The sequence below is a fragment of the Manis pentadactyla genome, chromosome 8 (genome assembly GCF_030020395.1).
Source record: "Manis pentadactyla isolate mManPen7 chromosome 8, mManPen7.hap1, whole genome shotgun sequence".
Classification (NCBI taxonomy): domain Eukaryota; kingdom Metazoa; phylum Chordata; class Mammalia; order Pholidota; family Manidae; genus Manis; species Manis pentadactyla.
This window is the reverse complement of record NC_080026.1, coordinates 26,760,269-26,777,158: the sequence shown is the minus strand read 5'-3', so window position 1 is coordinate 26,777,158 and position 16,890 is coordinate 26,760,269. Positions and strand designations below refer to the sequence as shown.

At 39.7% G+C, this 16,890-nt stretch overlaps 1 protein-coding gene across 4 annotated transcripts in view; it reads left to right on the top strand.

Moving 5' to 3' along the window:
- The window catches only part of ARHGAP15 (Rho GTPase activating protein 15), a 602,975-nt gene that overhangs the window by 545,437 nt on the left and 40,648 nt on the right, over positions 1–16,890 (top strand). For 3 of the 4 annotated variants that reach the window (XM_036912736.2, XM_036912735.2, XM_057505630.1), the window contains one exon: positions 3,651–3,756. The exons of the other annotated variant lie outside the window; for it this stretch is intronic. In XM_036912736.2, coding sequence (XP_036768631.2) covers positions 3,651–3,756 — 106 coding nt within the window. The remainder of the gene's footprint in view (positions 1–3,650; positions 3,757–16,890) is intronic. 4 annotated transcript variants of the gene reach the window in all.

The window sequence follows — 16,890 nt, the reverse complement described above, 5'->3', positions numbered from 1 at the left end:
GTTCTGATTAGGTTGTAAGAAAAATTAATTGCTCCTCCCTAATAATATTTCAGCCCTCTTGAAACTATTGTCCAGTTCCCCCTCCAGTACTCAAGTGTAACTTAACCACAAACATGCGTGTACTACTGTTGAATTGTCCAATGCCTGCAGTATATTGGAAAACAGAGAAAGAGAGAAAAAGTATTTCTATAAATCATTCTTCCTCGAGGATGTTTCTTATAAGCAGATGTGGGAACCACCATGAACTTTTATAAGGATTCCTGTATGTAACTGGACTGCTCACCAATCAGTCCCTCTGCCTATCAGAAAGTATTTTGTGTGCTGTGAAATATCAGGCTACCATAGTAGCTGGTTATCACAAGCCGGCACCAACTCAGTTCAAGTATTAGCAATTATATCCTGAATGCTCACTGCAACCTGAGAGAATGCTTTTTGCTGAATATTAAAGGTGAACCAGATCCACCACAGACCTCAAAAAAAGTAAGGGAAGGAGGGAGGTGAACATTTATGGAGTACTTACTTTTAACTCATTATTGTGCTAAAGACATCACATACTATCTTGTTTAATCCATAAAACTAGCCTTTTAAGTATGATTCAAAAAAAGTAAGAACTTGTCCAAGACCACACAGCTAAATAAAAGCTGTTATGGAATTCAAACCAAGGTCTGTCTACGCCAATCCATGTTCATGTCTTTCACTTGTTCACTAATTCTTTCTTCATCCACTTAACCCACTATTTGCCAGTATAAGAGCTGCTAGCTTAATAGGAAAATTTGCAGTTTAATGGGAGAAATTGACAGGCTTTCAAGTCATGGAAATACCATGTGGAATGCTGTATAAACACAATGTCCTGAGAGCACTGGAATGCAGAAGGAAAACTGACTCTAAGGAAGTTCCTAATTCTTTCACCTGGTGGTCATACAGACTGAGTGAAGTTTTAATCATCTGCAAGCACCATGACAATGACTTTGTAAATTCAAAAATGTCCAGTGATACAACCCCCAACTTTCTTAAACCCACCCTGACTGGGTCATGAGTTCCCTAAACCTGAGGTTTGCTGAATGTAGCCATTTGGACTACTCTCCACTTACCTTTTGTCAAGCTTAATTTATAGCTGCTACCTCTGCAGTCCTCAGTGTCAACCAGTTGCACTTTTGGAGACTGACATTGACCTGATCATTACTATGGCCAGAGATTTTAGTAAAATTAGAAAGGCCTCTTCCTCTCCTCTCCCCATGCCCCCACCAACCTCTCGCAATATCTTTATTGCTTGAACCAAGTGGTTCACCAGATCCTTAGGTAAATTATACCACTAGCATCATGTCAACCTATGCATAATGTATCCATTTCATGAATATATAAAAGTATATATATGTATTTGTGTTTGTATGTGTATATGTAATCACTGATGTAAGTTATTAGCTTCAGATAGCTAGATACAAGGTATCCGAGTACCCTCCAGAGGTGTGTCGTGCACAAACTCTACCCATTTCACTCTCATCTTTATTGACTTGCTTACTTCTTTTTCGAAGTTTTTAGGACCCCGCAGGCTCCAACTGGTCCTACAAAACTTCACATAGCCTTACCATCATTAAGTTATATGGGGGCTTTCTACCCTTTCGTCAGAAAGATTAGATCTGTTGATACTATGATGTTTCAACTGGCTTTTCTTTTTTTTTTTCTCTCCCCTTTGTCTCCTTCATTTGCAGTTGTCCAATTCATATTATGTTGGAACTCTTCTAAGAATAACTGCAATTTTGAAAACTCTGACTGTGGGAGGCATTATTTATAGGCGTTTGTGGTTTTAGGAGGAAGAAGAAAAACTTCCAAGCAGAGTTCTTCGAGGAAGACTGCCTCCACGCTACTTTAGCCAAATGCCATCTTCTGCAGTATATTTTTCTCTAATTCCTTATACAAAGTTTTGTTTGCAACAGTGTATTTAAAAAAAGCTTCCATGTTCTGAACTCTTTCTTACCCCAACTGTATAAAGTTTCTACACCTAATAACAGGTGATTATGAATTGGGCTTTTGGAAGTGCGTCATGTTAGGAATCGTGTTTGACTCGTCTTCAAGGGTTTCAGTTCACAAGACATTATTTCCTGATATTAAAAAAAGCTGAGACAGTACCACCCTGGTCTGTTGCTCCGCAGACTCAGGGAAGCCCCACCTGGTCATGTGTTTCACTCTGCATGGCGTTGATTTTCAAGGTCATCTCATGGTACAACAATTCTATCTACATTTTGAGGAGCAGAAAGGCAAAAGGCTGAAGAAACTAAATGAACTCCCTGCATACAGCCTCCCCAGAGGTCCCACATAGCACTTTGACTCAAGTCTCATTGGGCAGACTTTCCTAAGAAGCTGGAGAATGAATTATTTTAGCTGGGTATAATGCCATCCCCTCAACAATGGGACTATCTTGCTAAGGAAGAATGGATATTGGGCAGATAGGTGCCTTACATATCATTCTCTTATATATCATCTTTTCTAGCAGTGGCCACTTTGGAATCATCAGGGACTCTGTGCTAGACAGTAGAGGTAGAGTCTAAAAAGGAAAAGTGTGTACATCAAAGTGTATAAAGTATTCAAGTTCAATAAATAATCACAAGTCTAGCCCTGGTTAAAATTATGGTAAGATGAATTCTCCAGTGTACTAAGTATATCAATTCTTATTACTGCCATCCATAACATTAAAAGACAAAAAGAAACAAAATGAAGGAGAGTAATCCATGTGGTATGTAGTTTTGAACAACTTCCTATTTTTTTAAATGTCTATTTTGATTTTTATTTTTTGCAGTTCCTTTTTAAACAAAATGTGTTAGGGAGAAAAGATAGCATAGGAGTAATAAAAAAAATAAATTGACCTTCCACAAAATCAAGCAAACAATAGAAAACTGGTAATTAAGTTACATGGTGTGTCCTTGTGTGTATGTTCACTATTGCTGCTCTCACGAATTACCACAAATTCAGGAGCTCCAAACAACACAAATTTATTATATTACATTTCTGGAAGTCAGAGGTCCAAAAGTAACTTCACTAGGGCAAAATCAAGGTGTCACCAGGTCTGTGTTTCTTCTGGAAGCTCTCTGTCCTTGCCTTTTCCAGTTTTTAGAGGCTGTCTCCCCCCTTCGCCCAGGGTCCTTCATCAAGTCACCTTTTTTCCTCTGTGTCCATTGTCATATCACCTTCTCTCTCTGACACTGATCCTCTTATTTCCTTCTTAACCACCTTTATGATTACACTGGGACCACACAGGCAATCCAAAATAATCTCCCTGTCTCAGCATCTGCAAAAAGCCCTTTTGCCATGGAAGGCAACATATTCACAAGTTCCAAACATTAGAACATGGACATATTTGGTAGGCCATTAATAACCCTACTACATCTTATAAAAGAGTAAAGCGTGTATAAAAACTTGATCTTAAGATGTGTCAAAGCCACACTCGTGCTGCTTTCATATTACTATGGTCTTATTTGAAGTCAAAATTAAGCGTCTACATGATAATGATGTTGCATCTATCTATTCCCTTTGGCTGCTGATAAGAACTTCAAGTTACTAAGTCTTAGTCCAAAATTCTAAGAAAATTCCCTCATGGCACCTATGAAATCTCATTCCCTTCTAACCTCCCTTATTTATTTTTTTATTTTTTTCAGAAGAGCAAGACAACACCACAAGAATTGAAACTATAAAATCTCTTGTACAAAAACTCCCTCCACCAAATCGTGACACCATGAAAGTCCTCTTTGGACATCTAACTAAGTAAGTTGTAGTTGTATGGCTTTCTGGTTGTGTTGTCATGTTCTCATTTCCTAAATGAGCAGTATGTAATTTCAGATCTCTAAGACAAAAGTTTCTGAATGTATCTACTGAGATTTCCCCCTCTAGCTGATCTAAATCTTCCTGCAGAAGCTGGAGAATGTGCTAGAGGAAGGAAGGAGAACCTACAAAAGGAACTTCTGATATGGTTTATTTCTCATGGCCTTTTCAACAGGTAGATGTTTGTTGACTGGTTGTCAGAACCATAGCCAGAACCTTGGGATTGGCTGCCTTTACTTTGTTGTCTTATATAACAGAAAATGATTCAGACATGAGTTCGAAATCTAGCCTCACCATGTACTAAGGGCTGTGACCACAAATTAGCCACTTAAATTCTCTGAAATCTAGTTTCCTCACCTGTAAAATGTTAATTCAGATCGATAAGGTGCCATCCATGTAATCAGCAAAAAGAAGAGTATTCCAGGCAGGAAAAAAAAGCCAGTGTGGAGACCCAGAGGCCCCCCAGAGCTCAATGTATTTGAAAAGCAGGCCATTTTGGCTAGAGCCTAATGAATTAGGAGAATGGTGGTAAGAGTTGAGGTCATAGACTTTAGGCTGGAATCAGGTCACATGGGTGCTTGTGGGCTACAGTTGCTCAATGGAAGGAGTACAAAAGATCCCTCTGTCTGCCACATGGAGAATGGATTGCAGAAGTGAAAGCAGGGAGACCTATTAGTAGGCCAGCAAGAGGTCGCGGTGCCTGGAGGGGAGCCCTGAGACAGATGTGCTGGTGCAGGGTCAGGCTGGATTTGCTGATGGTTGGGATGCAAGGGGAAAGGAAAGGAAAATTCGAGTGTACCTCTTAGGGTTTGGGCTTGGGCAAGTGGACAAATGTAGTGCTGCAGAGGTGGATAAAACTGGAGGAAGAACAGGGGAATAGGAAGAGCAGTTTGGAGACCTCTGTTTTGGACACATTAAGACTGAAATGACTTTTATTCATTTGCCCTCTGTTAACACCTTCTTCGGATAAGGCAGGATGCAATACAAGTGATGAGGTTTTAGCTTTCACTGTATACATACAGTAATGCTGAACGCTGACAGAGTTTCAGATGGATTGGGCCGTTTTGCTTTTGTGAGTTTCAGTCTCCTTGATCATCCATTCCCAGGTTGAGTCACTCTTGCAGATTATTCAACCAATCCATTATGAGATTTTTAATCAGAAATGCAGTACATGCAATTGGAAACACACAAAATTTAGCAGCAGTGGTGCATATAGATTAAAAAGTGAAATTTTTTGCTTGCAGTTACTCTTAGCCTGCTGAGCAGAAGTAACTGTCATTTTTGTACATATCCTTCCAGACCTGTTTTAAGCACATGCAAACATATGTGTGATTGTTTCTTGTGTTAAAGTATGTCATACTGGACATATTGGTCTGAAACTACTTTGCAACTCACGGATAGCCTTTCATTTTATTAAACAGACTTATCTGATTCTTTCTAATGATGACATGGTATTCCATGGTGTGGATAGTCCAAATTTGCTTAACCAGTCAGTGCATTAGGGAGCACATTTTAATCTAATTCATTATATTTCTTTCTTTCTTATTTTACTTCCAGAGGGAGCCTGTGCCCAAGTTCAGAACATCTCTTATTGTTAGAATGTCCTTTCTTGTCAGTTCTCCACACAGCTACAGGGTGAAACCCAGTGTGGTTTAGCAAAAGGATCTTGGACCTTAAAGAAATAGAGAGAAAAATCTAAAGTCAAATCCTTATTCTATACTTCACTCCCCTTATGTTCTCAGGCATGTAAAATCGGATAAAATAATGTCAACCATAGCTTGTGGTTATGAGAATTAAGTGAGGTAATGCATATAAAATGCCTGGCACAAGGTAAGCATTCCTCAAATGTTAATTATTTCCCATTAGGACCCAGACACACCATGATAGGGGTTTCAAGTTTCAGGTAAATACTGGAGTGCTTATCTCAGTAACTTTAACTGGACAAAGTCATAAAACAAATGGAAAAGTATACTCTTTAATGCTATGCAATACCTAGTCTTGGAGATCTTGAAAAATATCCATTACTCAATCTCAATTATTCCTTTATTTTCCAACTGAAAGAACAGCTATAAAATGAGGAAACTAAGAGTCAGCTAAATCCCCCTTTGAAAAAAAATAATAAAACACATAGAAGAGAATCCATCCAATGAAAACCCGACTAAGGATGAGAGTCCTCCATCTGCCTGCTGCACATCCCAGTATCACCAGTTAATGGCAGATCATGTTTCTTATAACTAAATTAATCTCCAAACCTTGTTACAACTTTCATTCAGTTCAGTGGAGATAGAAATAGATTATTTTAATTAAGATTTAAGATCAGATTATTACATCACCTGCACAGCATTCATATGATAAGAGTTTTCATTACAGATGGAGAAGAAAGTGTTCTTTGCTAGAACCCTTCTTGAGTTGTGTGACCATGTTCCATCCTGCACTGATTTATAAACTGGGTTTAATTATGCATAAGCGTGTGCACATGATTATGTTTTGTTAAGCATTTCTTGCTAAGTTTTTGATAAACAGCCAATCGTGGCATGTCATCAAAGCCTGAGAAGACTAAATAAGAATATTGTTTAACGAGAATTTAAAAATATTCATGTTTGAAAGAATCATTAGAATGTTTTCCTTAGTCTTGATGTATTTGGTAGTTCTTCAGAAAATCTACCATCAACACTTGTATGTAGTGTTTATTCCAAATTGTTGCAAATATATATATTTTGAAGTTTGTTTAGTGAGGGTCAGGGAGTGTAATGAAGTGCCAAAAATTCCACTTGACCTACGTACTCTATAGCCAACATAATAGAACTCCATTTTTGCAGAGCTCTGAGTTAAAAATTCTCTTGAAAGCAGAGCAATACCAACTGAGACAGCTTAATACAACACAGCTGGAATAGAAGGTATATGCAAGTCCTGTCCACAAAAGCCAGAATTTTTTAAAGGGTTATGATTATAGTAAGCATAAGATTACACAATGGCTACACAAGCTGAATGGTCTTAGAGTCCAGAGTCCTCATTCTTGATCAAATGCGAGGACAAGTTCTATGCTTTTCTTGGGATAGTTTGAGACAAGGAATTCAGAATAAGCTATCATCTCAAAATGCCATCAACCAGAAACCTTTATTAATAGCCACTTTCACAAATTGACATTACAGTGATAAGCACTGGAAGGTTCTGTGATACCTTGTGAATCATCATATAAATGGCAAGTTCTATTCCTATAAAATCTAAGAGCCAAATGCATTTTCCTTTAGCCTGCTTCTTTGAAAAGACAGGGAGGTAAAGTGAAGATGAAGTTAATGGGAAGGAGGACCTAGGAAGATAAGGTTTACTTGATGATGGGTAGTAGTCGGGGCATGGGAGTCAGGCAAAGGAGTTACATAAGCAATACGGGACCACTGATTCTTTATCTATCAGATAATTACATGATGAGCTCAGTGTTTATGGAAAACTCATCTGACAACAGAGTATAAGGTGAACAAGACAAAAGGAAAAAACAACGCAGAAGGCCGCCCAGGAGTTGTGTTGGACTGGACATCAGACGGAAAAGAATGGTCCCGATCTTGAGGTTTTGCAAAGGAAAAATTCTACACAATTTTTTTATTTCTCTCATTTCTTCATCCCCATATCCAGTCAACCATTGAGATAAGTCTGAGGTTTCAATGCTGGGTAATTGTGAAAAGAGTCCCTCCCTCTGATGACAAAACAGAAAACAAAAGGAGATACTGTTTAGAGGGGTATACACTTCTCTCTATTTTGCAAATGCAGAGTAAGAGGAAGATGAATTTACAGAAAACTATAATGTAGTAGGATGAATCCCATTCTGTCAGGTGTATATTGAATCAAACCCTGTACCAATCAACATTTTGAGAAAACCATATATCTCATATATCTCAAAAATGAAAATCTGTCAAGTCTTCATACCCTTTTGAGCCAGTCATCTTAATTGCTGGGTCCCATCCTATATAATGGAGCAGGGACAGTATGCAGATGAAATTGTTCATGACAGTACTATTTGCACAGCTGGAAATTTGGAAACAACCTAACTGTTCCGGGCAGGCGCAAGTATCTATAGAACATGGCATATTATATTAGCTTAGTGGAATATAGTTTATACATAATTGTTTTTTTTTTTAATTTGGGAAAATGCTTGCATTAAGTTAAATAAAGTCAGAGATACATTGTTTTACATACCCCTTGAGAGTATAACTATAATATGTGGGAAAGTTGTGTGCTAGAAAAGACTGTAAGATGTTTCCTGAGATGTTAATATTTCTTTTCTGGAGTTGAATTACGAGGGTTTCTTCTCACATGAGCTTCTTTTTCTCCCCTGCAACGGTATGGAAGGAGACATTGAGGTTAGGAGAACAGGTAAAGAGAGCAGGCTTTGGAGGGAGGCAGATGAGCATGTGAATGCCTTGGCTCTGCCACTTACTAGAGGTGTTATTTGCAATAAGATGCTTGACTCCAAGCTTCTGTTTTCTCATCTGTGAAATGCAGATCATTATAGAACCTATTTCTGTGGTGAGGAGTGAATGAATTAATGCTTTTAAAGTCTTGCAGAGTACCTACACACATTAGTTTCTAGATAAACATTATATATCAACATATATTATTTTTATGGTGAAAGAAATAGTTGATAATCTTCAGTGACATAAATTTAAGAAGAACTGCAGAGACTAGGTTGCCAAATTTCCTGGCTTCCAGAAAATTCTTTATCTCACCACAGAAGCTTTTCCCAAAATCTAACTTTCTGTATTGGCCTGATTCAGCCAGCTTCCCCTAACCCCACTGAGGCTGTTTTCACAAGTTTGACAAACCATGTGACAACCCCATGCTGTACCCAGTCCCCTGTGAACTCCCCGGCCTGACTCTGTTCTGACACCAAATCTCTGTCACCCTGATCCACATCTCGTCTCATGTTTGCAGAGCCCACTATTTTCACCTCCAAAGTAGTAGCTTGCTGATAAAATAATCTAGTCTACCTTTCTTTCAGGCAGGTGTGAGGGGTTGGAGACAGGACCACATATTCCTATGCTTCTTGTCCAGAGCCACCCTGTTACAGCAGTTTCCCAGAAGCAATTATCTCACTTTGCTGTCTACTTTATCAAAATGATCCTCACAGTGACAATTTCCTGCCAGGTAGAACAGCACACTAGCTCTGTGGAAGGCTGGTAAGTTAGATATTTTGAAGTTGGGAGGATCTAACCTTATGCCTCAAATCCCCAGTATAAACATCCTATCAACTACATATCTACCTAGAAGTGGCATCAACCTTTGAAGTTCTAGAATTCCCATTGTCATTTAGGAAGGTGTTCAAGCTACTGCTGAAGTCTTTTCTCATATTTTTATTTCCAGGATAAAAATAATACATGATATATAAAAAATTTAGAAAACACATACAAACATATTTCCACAGAGCTAAGTTGAGCTCGTGAGCCAGATTTACTTTGTGGCATACATTTTGGAAGCCAAAACAGTATCAAATTTTTGAGGCAGGAGGACATAGAAGAACATGCGGTTTCCATTCAATGTGCTATTCAGAGAAAAAAGCATCTTAGATATGGGTGGCTCTTAGAAATGACTTATGAAATAAGGTCAGTCATTGATTTTCAAAACCAGCTTGGGAAGAATATATTTGCTGCAGATTTTAGACACCAGTAAACATTCTTAGAGGAGATTTGCACTTTGTAAAGGAGGTTGCAAGGAGAGCTAAAAATCTTCCCTTCTGCATTGCTCTAAGAAAATCGTCCAGCTGTTCATAGAATTCCAAGGTGAAGAAACGATATGGCTGAATAGACAAATCTCATGGAAATGTGCCAGTTGCATGCCTCATTGAAAGGCAGAACTGTTGAGCTGTGGCTATTTTGTGAGAGTAAACCGATATTTAAAGCTTCTCTGTGGTCTTCATGGATGTTAAATAAAATATTCTACAACAGCATGTCAGAGTCAACCCAAATGCTGATGACCTAGAAATATAAGGGTTGTGGGAGGAAAACAGCAGTGAGGAAACAGTTTGTCCACCCTGTCTTTAAAGCAGCACGGCAAGCATTGCTAATATTTACCGGGGGTGGGGGAAATGAGACGTGGCTAAAAAATGGACTTGTGATCCCTTGCCGTTTTCTCTGGATGTCAAGAGTGGTGGCTGGTGGAGTCTCTGCCTCCCACCAGGGCTCTGAATGCTAGCTCTGGTGTGCTTTGGAGCACACTGTGTTTTTCTGTGCTGTCTTCTGGCACTCCACCCTCTGTACACTTTGGTCTCTCACCCAACCATAATACCTGATATCCGATGACTTGCGGGTCATGAGTATTTTTACTGGAAAATGAGGAACCTGTGCAAATCATGTTCTTTTTTTCCCCCTCTCTTTTTTCTTTTCCTTTTTTCTTTTTTTTTTTCTTTCCCCTGAGGGATGGAGGCTGCAAGTTGTTTGAAATAAGCCAGAAGCCTAATAGCTCCTTTGCTTGTGTATTTGGAATGGCACCCTAATCACTTTGAAAAGCTAATGTACTTCCTATGGGCCTGAAATTTCTCAACTGGACTCCCGTGGCAGAATTTGGCCTGGTAGTTAAGAAAATTAATTACTCTTATCATGAAGATGAAGCAATAGTTCCCTACTCCCTGTAGTAATCATTAAAATGTCATCTACTTAGGAGACATCTTGGCACAGGATTTATAAGGTTTGTGAGCTGGGGACTAAATTTCAATGATCCTTCCAGTGAAGGATCCTTGTTCTGGAGATGGCTTTGGGAGATAAGGTTTTTAAGACGGGAGTGAAATTATTACTTTAGAGCTTTTGATTTAATATTTGAATGGTAACATTAACCACTGAATAATAGGAAACAAACCAAACTTAAAATGGCTACTGCCCATCTATCTATTGTTAGTGGGGGCCCACTCCATAGGGTTATTGTATTCAAAAGAGGTAAATTTTTCAAGTTGCCCCATAGTTCTCCACTGTGAGTCTTGGCATTTTACCTGATGAAATTAACCAGGGATTTGGAATCAGAAGACATACATTCAAGTCCCAACCTCAGCCCTTAGAAACCACATAATATTAAGAAAAACCTTTGAATGTCTCTACCCCTCCTTTTTGCTCATATTTGAAATGGGTCAAATAAATTCACACTTGTGAAAATGTTAACTGTGAAATCTTATCCCTGCTTTCTTTCTGGAAGTGTTAAATGAATGCTTACTGTATTCCAGCACTGGACTGGATCAGAGGTTGGCAAACTGGCCCGTGGGCCACAACCAGCCTTCTGCCTGTTTTTGTCAATAAAGGTCTTTTGGAGTGCGCATATAGGCGCACACATACCTATATATTTGTGTATTGCCAATGGCTGCTTTCATGCTACAATAGCAAGAGTTGACTAGTCACAAGTTGCACAGGGTCAAAAATATTTGCTGTCTGACCCTTTACAGAAAAAGTTTGCTGACTCCCTCAACTGAATATTAGAGGCTTAAGGAAGACTCCTACCCTCATTTTTCCTATAATCTTCTGGGGAGGATAAATTAGTAAACAATTATAATAAATATGGTGTGATCACAAGACACTATGAAAGTATCAAGCAGAATTTAGAGAAACCAAAGAATGTCTCCCAGAGGAGATGACACAGGCTATCTTTAGGGATACCAGTTTGGCAGACAATAGGCCTTCTAAGAATGACTACTGTGTACAAAGAGGCATGGAGGAGAACCACAGTGTGAGAAAGAAATGGCAAACCCTCTGGAATGATGGGAAAATCAGGAAACAATAGAAGTGGCAGAAAAGAAACCCAGAATATTTAGCAAACAGAAGCTAAATTGTAAAGAACATCATATGCTTTGCTAAGGAGTTTGAATTTCCTTCTGTAGACATTAGATAAATCACGCAAGAATCTAAAACAGGGAGATAAGGTGATGTGATTTGTATTCAGAAAGATCACAATCTTTATAAGTGTGAAGGATGCTCTGCAAGAGGGCAACACTAGAGGTCATGGAACCAGTCAAGAAGCTGGAATGAAAATCCAAGGTAGAATCTCAAACTAAGTGGGGAGAGAGATAAACAGAGAGAGAGAGAGAGAGAAAATGTGTGTGTGTGTGTGTGTGTGTGTGTGTGTGTGTGTGTGTGTGTGTGTGTGTGTGTGTGGCAGTGAGGGTTAAGGGATGGATACAGGAGTCCTGGAGGAGGCTAAGTCAACAGGACACACCAAGTGCAGCCAGAGATTAGGGAGAAAGAAGATTCCAGGATGACACCGTGGTTTTGAGCATAGCTGAGCATGATACCCTTAACTCACATAGAAGAAAAGGACAAAATTGAAGGCATGTAGCAAGTTGAAATTTTGGGGGGCATGATGTGATTTGGTCACTGTTTATATTCCATTAGTGAAGTCCCTAGGGGATGAGAAATACAGGTTGGGAATATAGACAAAGGACCTGGGGTCTAGGTATGAATCTGGGAATCATTAGTTTAATGATGGGGATAAGGTCATGAGTAACCCCAGGAGACAATGCAAAGCTAGAAAATAGTTGAAGACAGATTCCTGGGGTTGTCTAACATTCAAGGGGAGGTTAGAGGAAGATGCTAGGAAAGGACTCGGAGAATGCCAAGCATGGTGATAGAAAGAAAACTTAGTAAGGCCAGAGGTATTATATGTCGTGGTTAAACTAATACTTCCACAAAGGAGACCTACAGAATTCTCGTGATAACGAGACATGGGGCAGAATTTCTAGTGATGAAAGGCTATTGTTCTAATCTCCAGCCTTTGGCTCTTGAAAAATCACAGGACTAAAAATAATAATCTAGTGGGGAAAAAATTGTTATTTTATAGTATAGTCAGGTCTTGAAAATATTGGTGAAGCTGGAAATGATAAAGAATTGACCTGGTCCCTTTCTGTCCCTAGATCAGAGGCTCCAGTAGGGCAGGACTTGTGTTGCTTTGGCTCCTGTTATACCCCCAGAGCCCAGCACAGAATCCCACCCATTACGGATTCTCAGTAATTTTTTTTTAATGAATAGAATCACATGACTTCATTGATGAGATGATAATCTAATAGTCAGTGATGGTTGCACTTAAGATCAACGGGAATATTCACAAGTTGATATATTCCAGACTTGGGAATAATCTATTTTGAGGGTTTTGGTTAGTACTCTGTTCCCCTCAAGTTTTTTGTCTCATCATCTGAAATTTATTTTTTCATCATGATGAAGAGAAAGGCAGATCTGGTTATATAAGAAGCATTATTAATATCAAGACTGCACATGAAGAGCCCCTAAGTACAATGACAAATGAGCATTAAAAGAGGCTGGCCATACTGTGGAAGCCTTAGGAAAACTGGGACCACCAATCCAGGATGGAGAGCATTAGATCAATCACGGCAGTTCTGATTTCTTGATTATCTAGGATTTGTAACAGATCTTAGAATATAAAAACTCAGTTTTGTCCTCTGTCACCACTCCCACTACTAAATTAAAGACTTTCTGTCATTTTGGTCTCCTATCCTATCAACCCAACCTCCCTGTCCATAATTTTTTCCAGATCCAATATTGACTTCCTACTACCTTGAATCACTTAGCATTAGGAGAAACAAAAAAAAAAAAAAAAAAAATCATCTTGATTGCAAAAGCTTGCCTTCTGCTATTAAGTGTATAAAAAAAAATCTGGTTCCCCTGTTTTATGGAGCAGAGACACAGCAAACTTCAAAGCAGAAGGGGGAAAAAATCAAGCAGACCTCAAGTCACCTGATTTCCAGTCCACTAGACCACACTCGGCTTCCCTGCCAATACCAATACTCGATTGTGTTTCCAGGGGAGAAGGAATGGCAAAACAGAGGGAGAAGGACGAGCCAACTGCGAGAGAGGCACAGGCCCATCATTTGAATTCCCTTATTTTAATTGAACACCACCTATAATCCTAGATCTTTAAATAAAATGACCCAATTAATGAGCAAACTGACATATTTATGGAAGGGTTTTTCTTGCTTCTGTCCTCTCTCTCTCTCTCTCTCTCTCTCTTCTCTCTCTCTCTCTCTCTCTCTCTCTCTCTCTCTCTCTCTGTCTCTCTCTTCCTCCCAGCTCTAACACATTGCTTTCCACCTAAAAAGCACCAGAGAAAGTTTAATTTTTAGGGGTTCTTTTCAGAAACAAGTTCCATATCCACATTCATTAATGCTGTGTGTGTGTGTGCGTGCATGCGCGCACATATGCACACTTAGAAAGAGCACATTTTTTAAAAAGCAGTAACAGTCCTGCCTTTTACCATCTTCTTTCTCCTCTTTAAATGGAAAGCACTGAACCCAGATGCCCAACCACGGAAGATATTCTTCCAGAAGCAGCATCTGGCTTCCTGGCAAGCCCTTCAGGCAAGTTGTTTGGGGAGCTTTGTAGTTAGTTGTCTCTCTGTCTGTCACGTGTATCGGATGCCCTGGCCTCTCTGGCTGCCATGTCCAGGCAGCTGCCAATTCCTTTCAGTTCACCTTTAATTCTGAGAACTAGTTCTCTCATTTTCATTTCTTACTGGACTTATTTTTCTCCCCACTGCCCATAAGAATTTCAGGGCAAGACTAATTTCTCATTGCTGTCTGCCTGTCAACTGCCTCTCCAGGCCTCTGTCTTTTGAACCCAAGTGAAATCCTCAGCCATTTAGTCCTACATGAAAATAGGTTACTTTTAATCATAGTTCTTAGCCACTTCTTGTCAGCATAGCTCCCTGTAAACTGTGGGGTTGTTCCCTGAAAAGAAAAACAAAACATTCCGTCGGAGTAATTTATTCTGGTCTGAACACAAGACATGAAAGTATTCCTGACATTTGTGTATTATTTAGTTAAATCATCATGGCTCTGCACATCCTTGTCACACCACGAACAAAAGAGCATCGCAGGACTGGAAAAGATGAGGCGACACGGCAGCATTTACAAACAGCACCTGCTTTAAGATACTACATTTTTTAAAGTAGCTCCATTTTTTTCTTTTTTTTTTTTACCTGGTACTACATTTTTTTTTTCTTGTAAGGATTCTGTGGGTTTTCTTATGGATAATTGTTAAGCACAGAGTCCAATGGTAGCCCACGCACCAGGAAGCTGTGACAAGGTGCTGACAAGTCCAGCATGCAGAGGAGAAAGCAGAAATTAGAGCTGCAGGGTGACATCCAGGAATAGTTAACACGGGGTAGCTGCACATTTCCATGTTGCTGGGTTTTTTTTTTCCTCATGCAAGAAAAAGTGCAGATTATGGCTAGATTTCAGATCTCAAGACACTATTGTCTGGGTTGAAAAGAGACTGGACTTTCACAGTGGGCAGTTGCAGCCATAAATAATAATTGGTCTGTTGCCAGTGACCGGCTGTGCCCACACTTGACTTTGAAGCAGTGCACAACTAAAACCATGAACTTCCCTGGATCGAGAGCCTCTAGGGGACAAGGACATGAGTCCAGGCACTGTTTGGATCAGGGCATTGGGAATATCTCCTTTGATGCCATCTACGTAATGGAAGAGCTCAAGTTTAAGATTGGAGTTGTTAAGTCTATTTTGTCTCTGCTTCACTGACATTTTTTAGTCTACAATGTTTCCTCAGGTTAATTTGCTGATGTGTACAAAGGCAATGAAAATACATACAGAACTTAGAGGCTTTATACTAAATATTGCCCTTTGTATAGAGATTTCTGTTTCTCACTTCCAGTAGTTTCTTCTCTTCTGTGTCATATGCACATTCTTTTTAACCGGGCTGTTTTCCCTTACATTTTCCCCTTTCCTTTTTCTGCCCTTCCTCCCAATATCATCCTCTCCCTCAAATCCTTCCTCCCATCCCTCACTCCGAGAACCCTCTTCCCCTTCAAAGCATTTGTGCTTATACCATCTGTCTCCCATTTATTCATGGTACAAATGCATTTCAAGTAGCTGTCATGAGAAACACCAAGTTGGAAATGAAGACAGTTTCACCAGGACAACGACCGACCCCTAGGACCTGGGAACCTTATTCAGTCATGTCACCTACCTCCCCACCCTCTCTGGAAACATTCACCTCCCTGATCTCACTCTTACTCCCAAATTCCTGGCTCTCACCCCATCTCTTACCAGGATTTGCAAACCAGCCTCTCACACAGGCATTCCATAGTCTATCCGTCTGATTGAGAAAATCCTTGCCCTTCTTTTCTTTCCCATTTTCAGAGGCAAGTAGAGCACTATGGGACAAAGCCATAGCAAAGAGCAGGCAAGACATGGGTGCTGGCACTCTGGCACTAAAAACATATTTTTCTGCTCCTCATGGGCTGACAGTCAGCAAACACCTTTTCATAAATATGTTTCCCGCTTGTCACTTTGTTCATCATTCCTTCCTTTCATTCATTTGTTCATTCATCTCCTGTAGTGTTTGAGATATGAAAAAAATAAAAGAAATGACCCATTCTGAAGGAATTTTTATCTAATCAATTTATGTCTCTGTGTTTGGACATCAAAACAGAATAAATTTCCTGACATAGTGAAAAGACGTGCAAAGTGACACTTTACCTACGTCTGATTTTTTTTCTATTTGAACACTTTTCTAGCAATCATTACACATCCCAGAAAAATTCTACTCTCCAACGTATCTCTTCTCTGATGAGAGCGCGACTCTGTCCTCTTTGCTCCCTGCTGACCCGTCTTTTTCCTCTTCTTTTTTGTTTCCATCCGCCACTCCAGAGCCACAAGTGCTCCCCTAGTTCTGACCTTTGAGTCATCGGAAAGCAGTTCTATTCGCTCTCCCAGGGCCACATTTCCTACTGAGGGTCAGACATCCCCCCCAGAGACAGGGAAGCATTTGCGGGCAGTTTACATGTCCCGCTGTATTTTTCTAACTAGTGGGAAAGGACAAGTAAAATTCAAGTCCTGTTCTCTCTAACCTCACTTTCCACTCATATGACACTGAAAACAACCAATTCCTAGAGTTTCCAGCTCTTAAAGTGATTCCTACTTTGCCCTTCCTTTAGGAATTTGCCCTTCCTTTGGCAGAAGTCCTATTTATCCAGCCCTTATCACATTCTTGCTCTTCTCCGTGTGTTTCCCCTCCAATGCCCTGTAATAGTCTCCGTAGGCCTAGAGGCAGATGGCTACATAGGGAAACTAAAGGG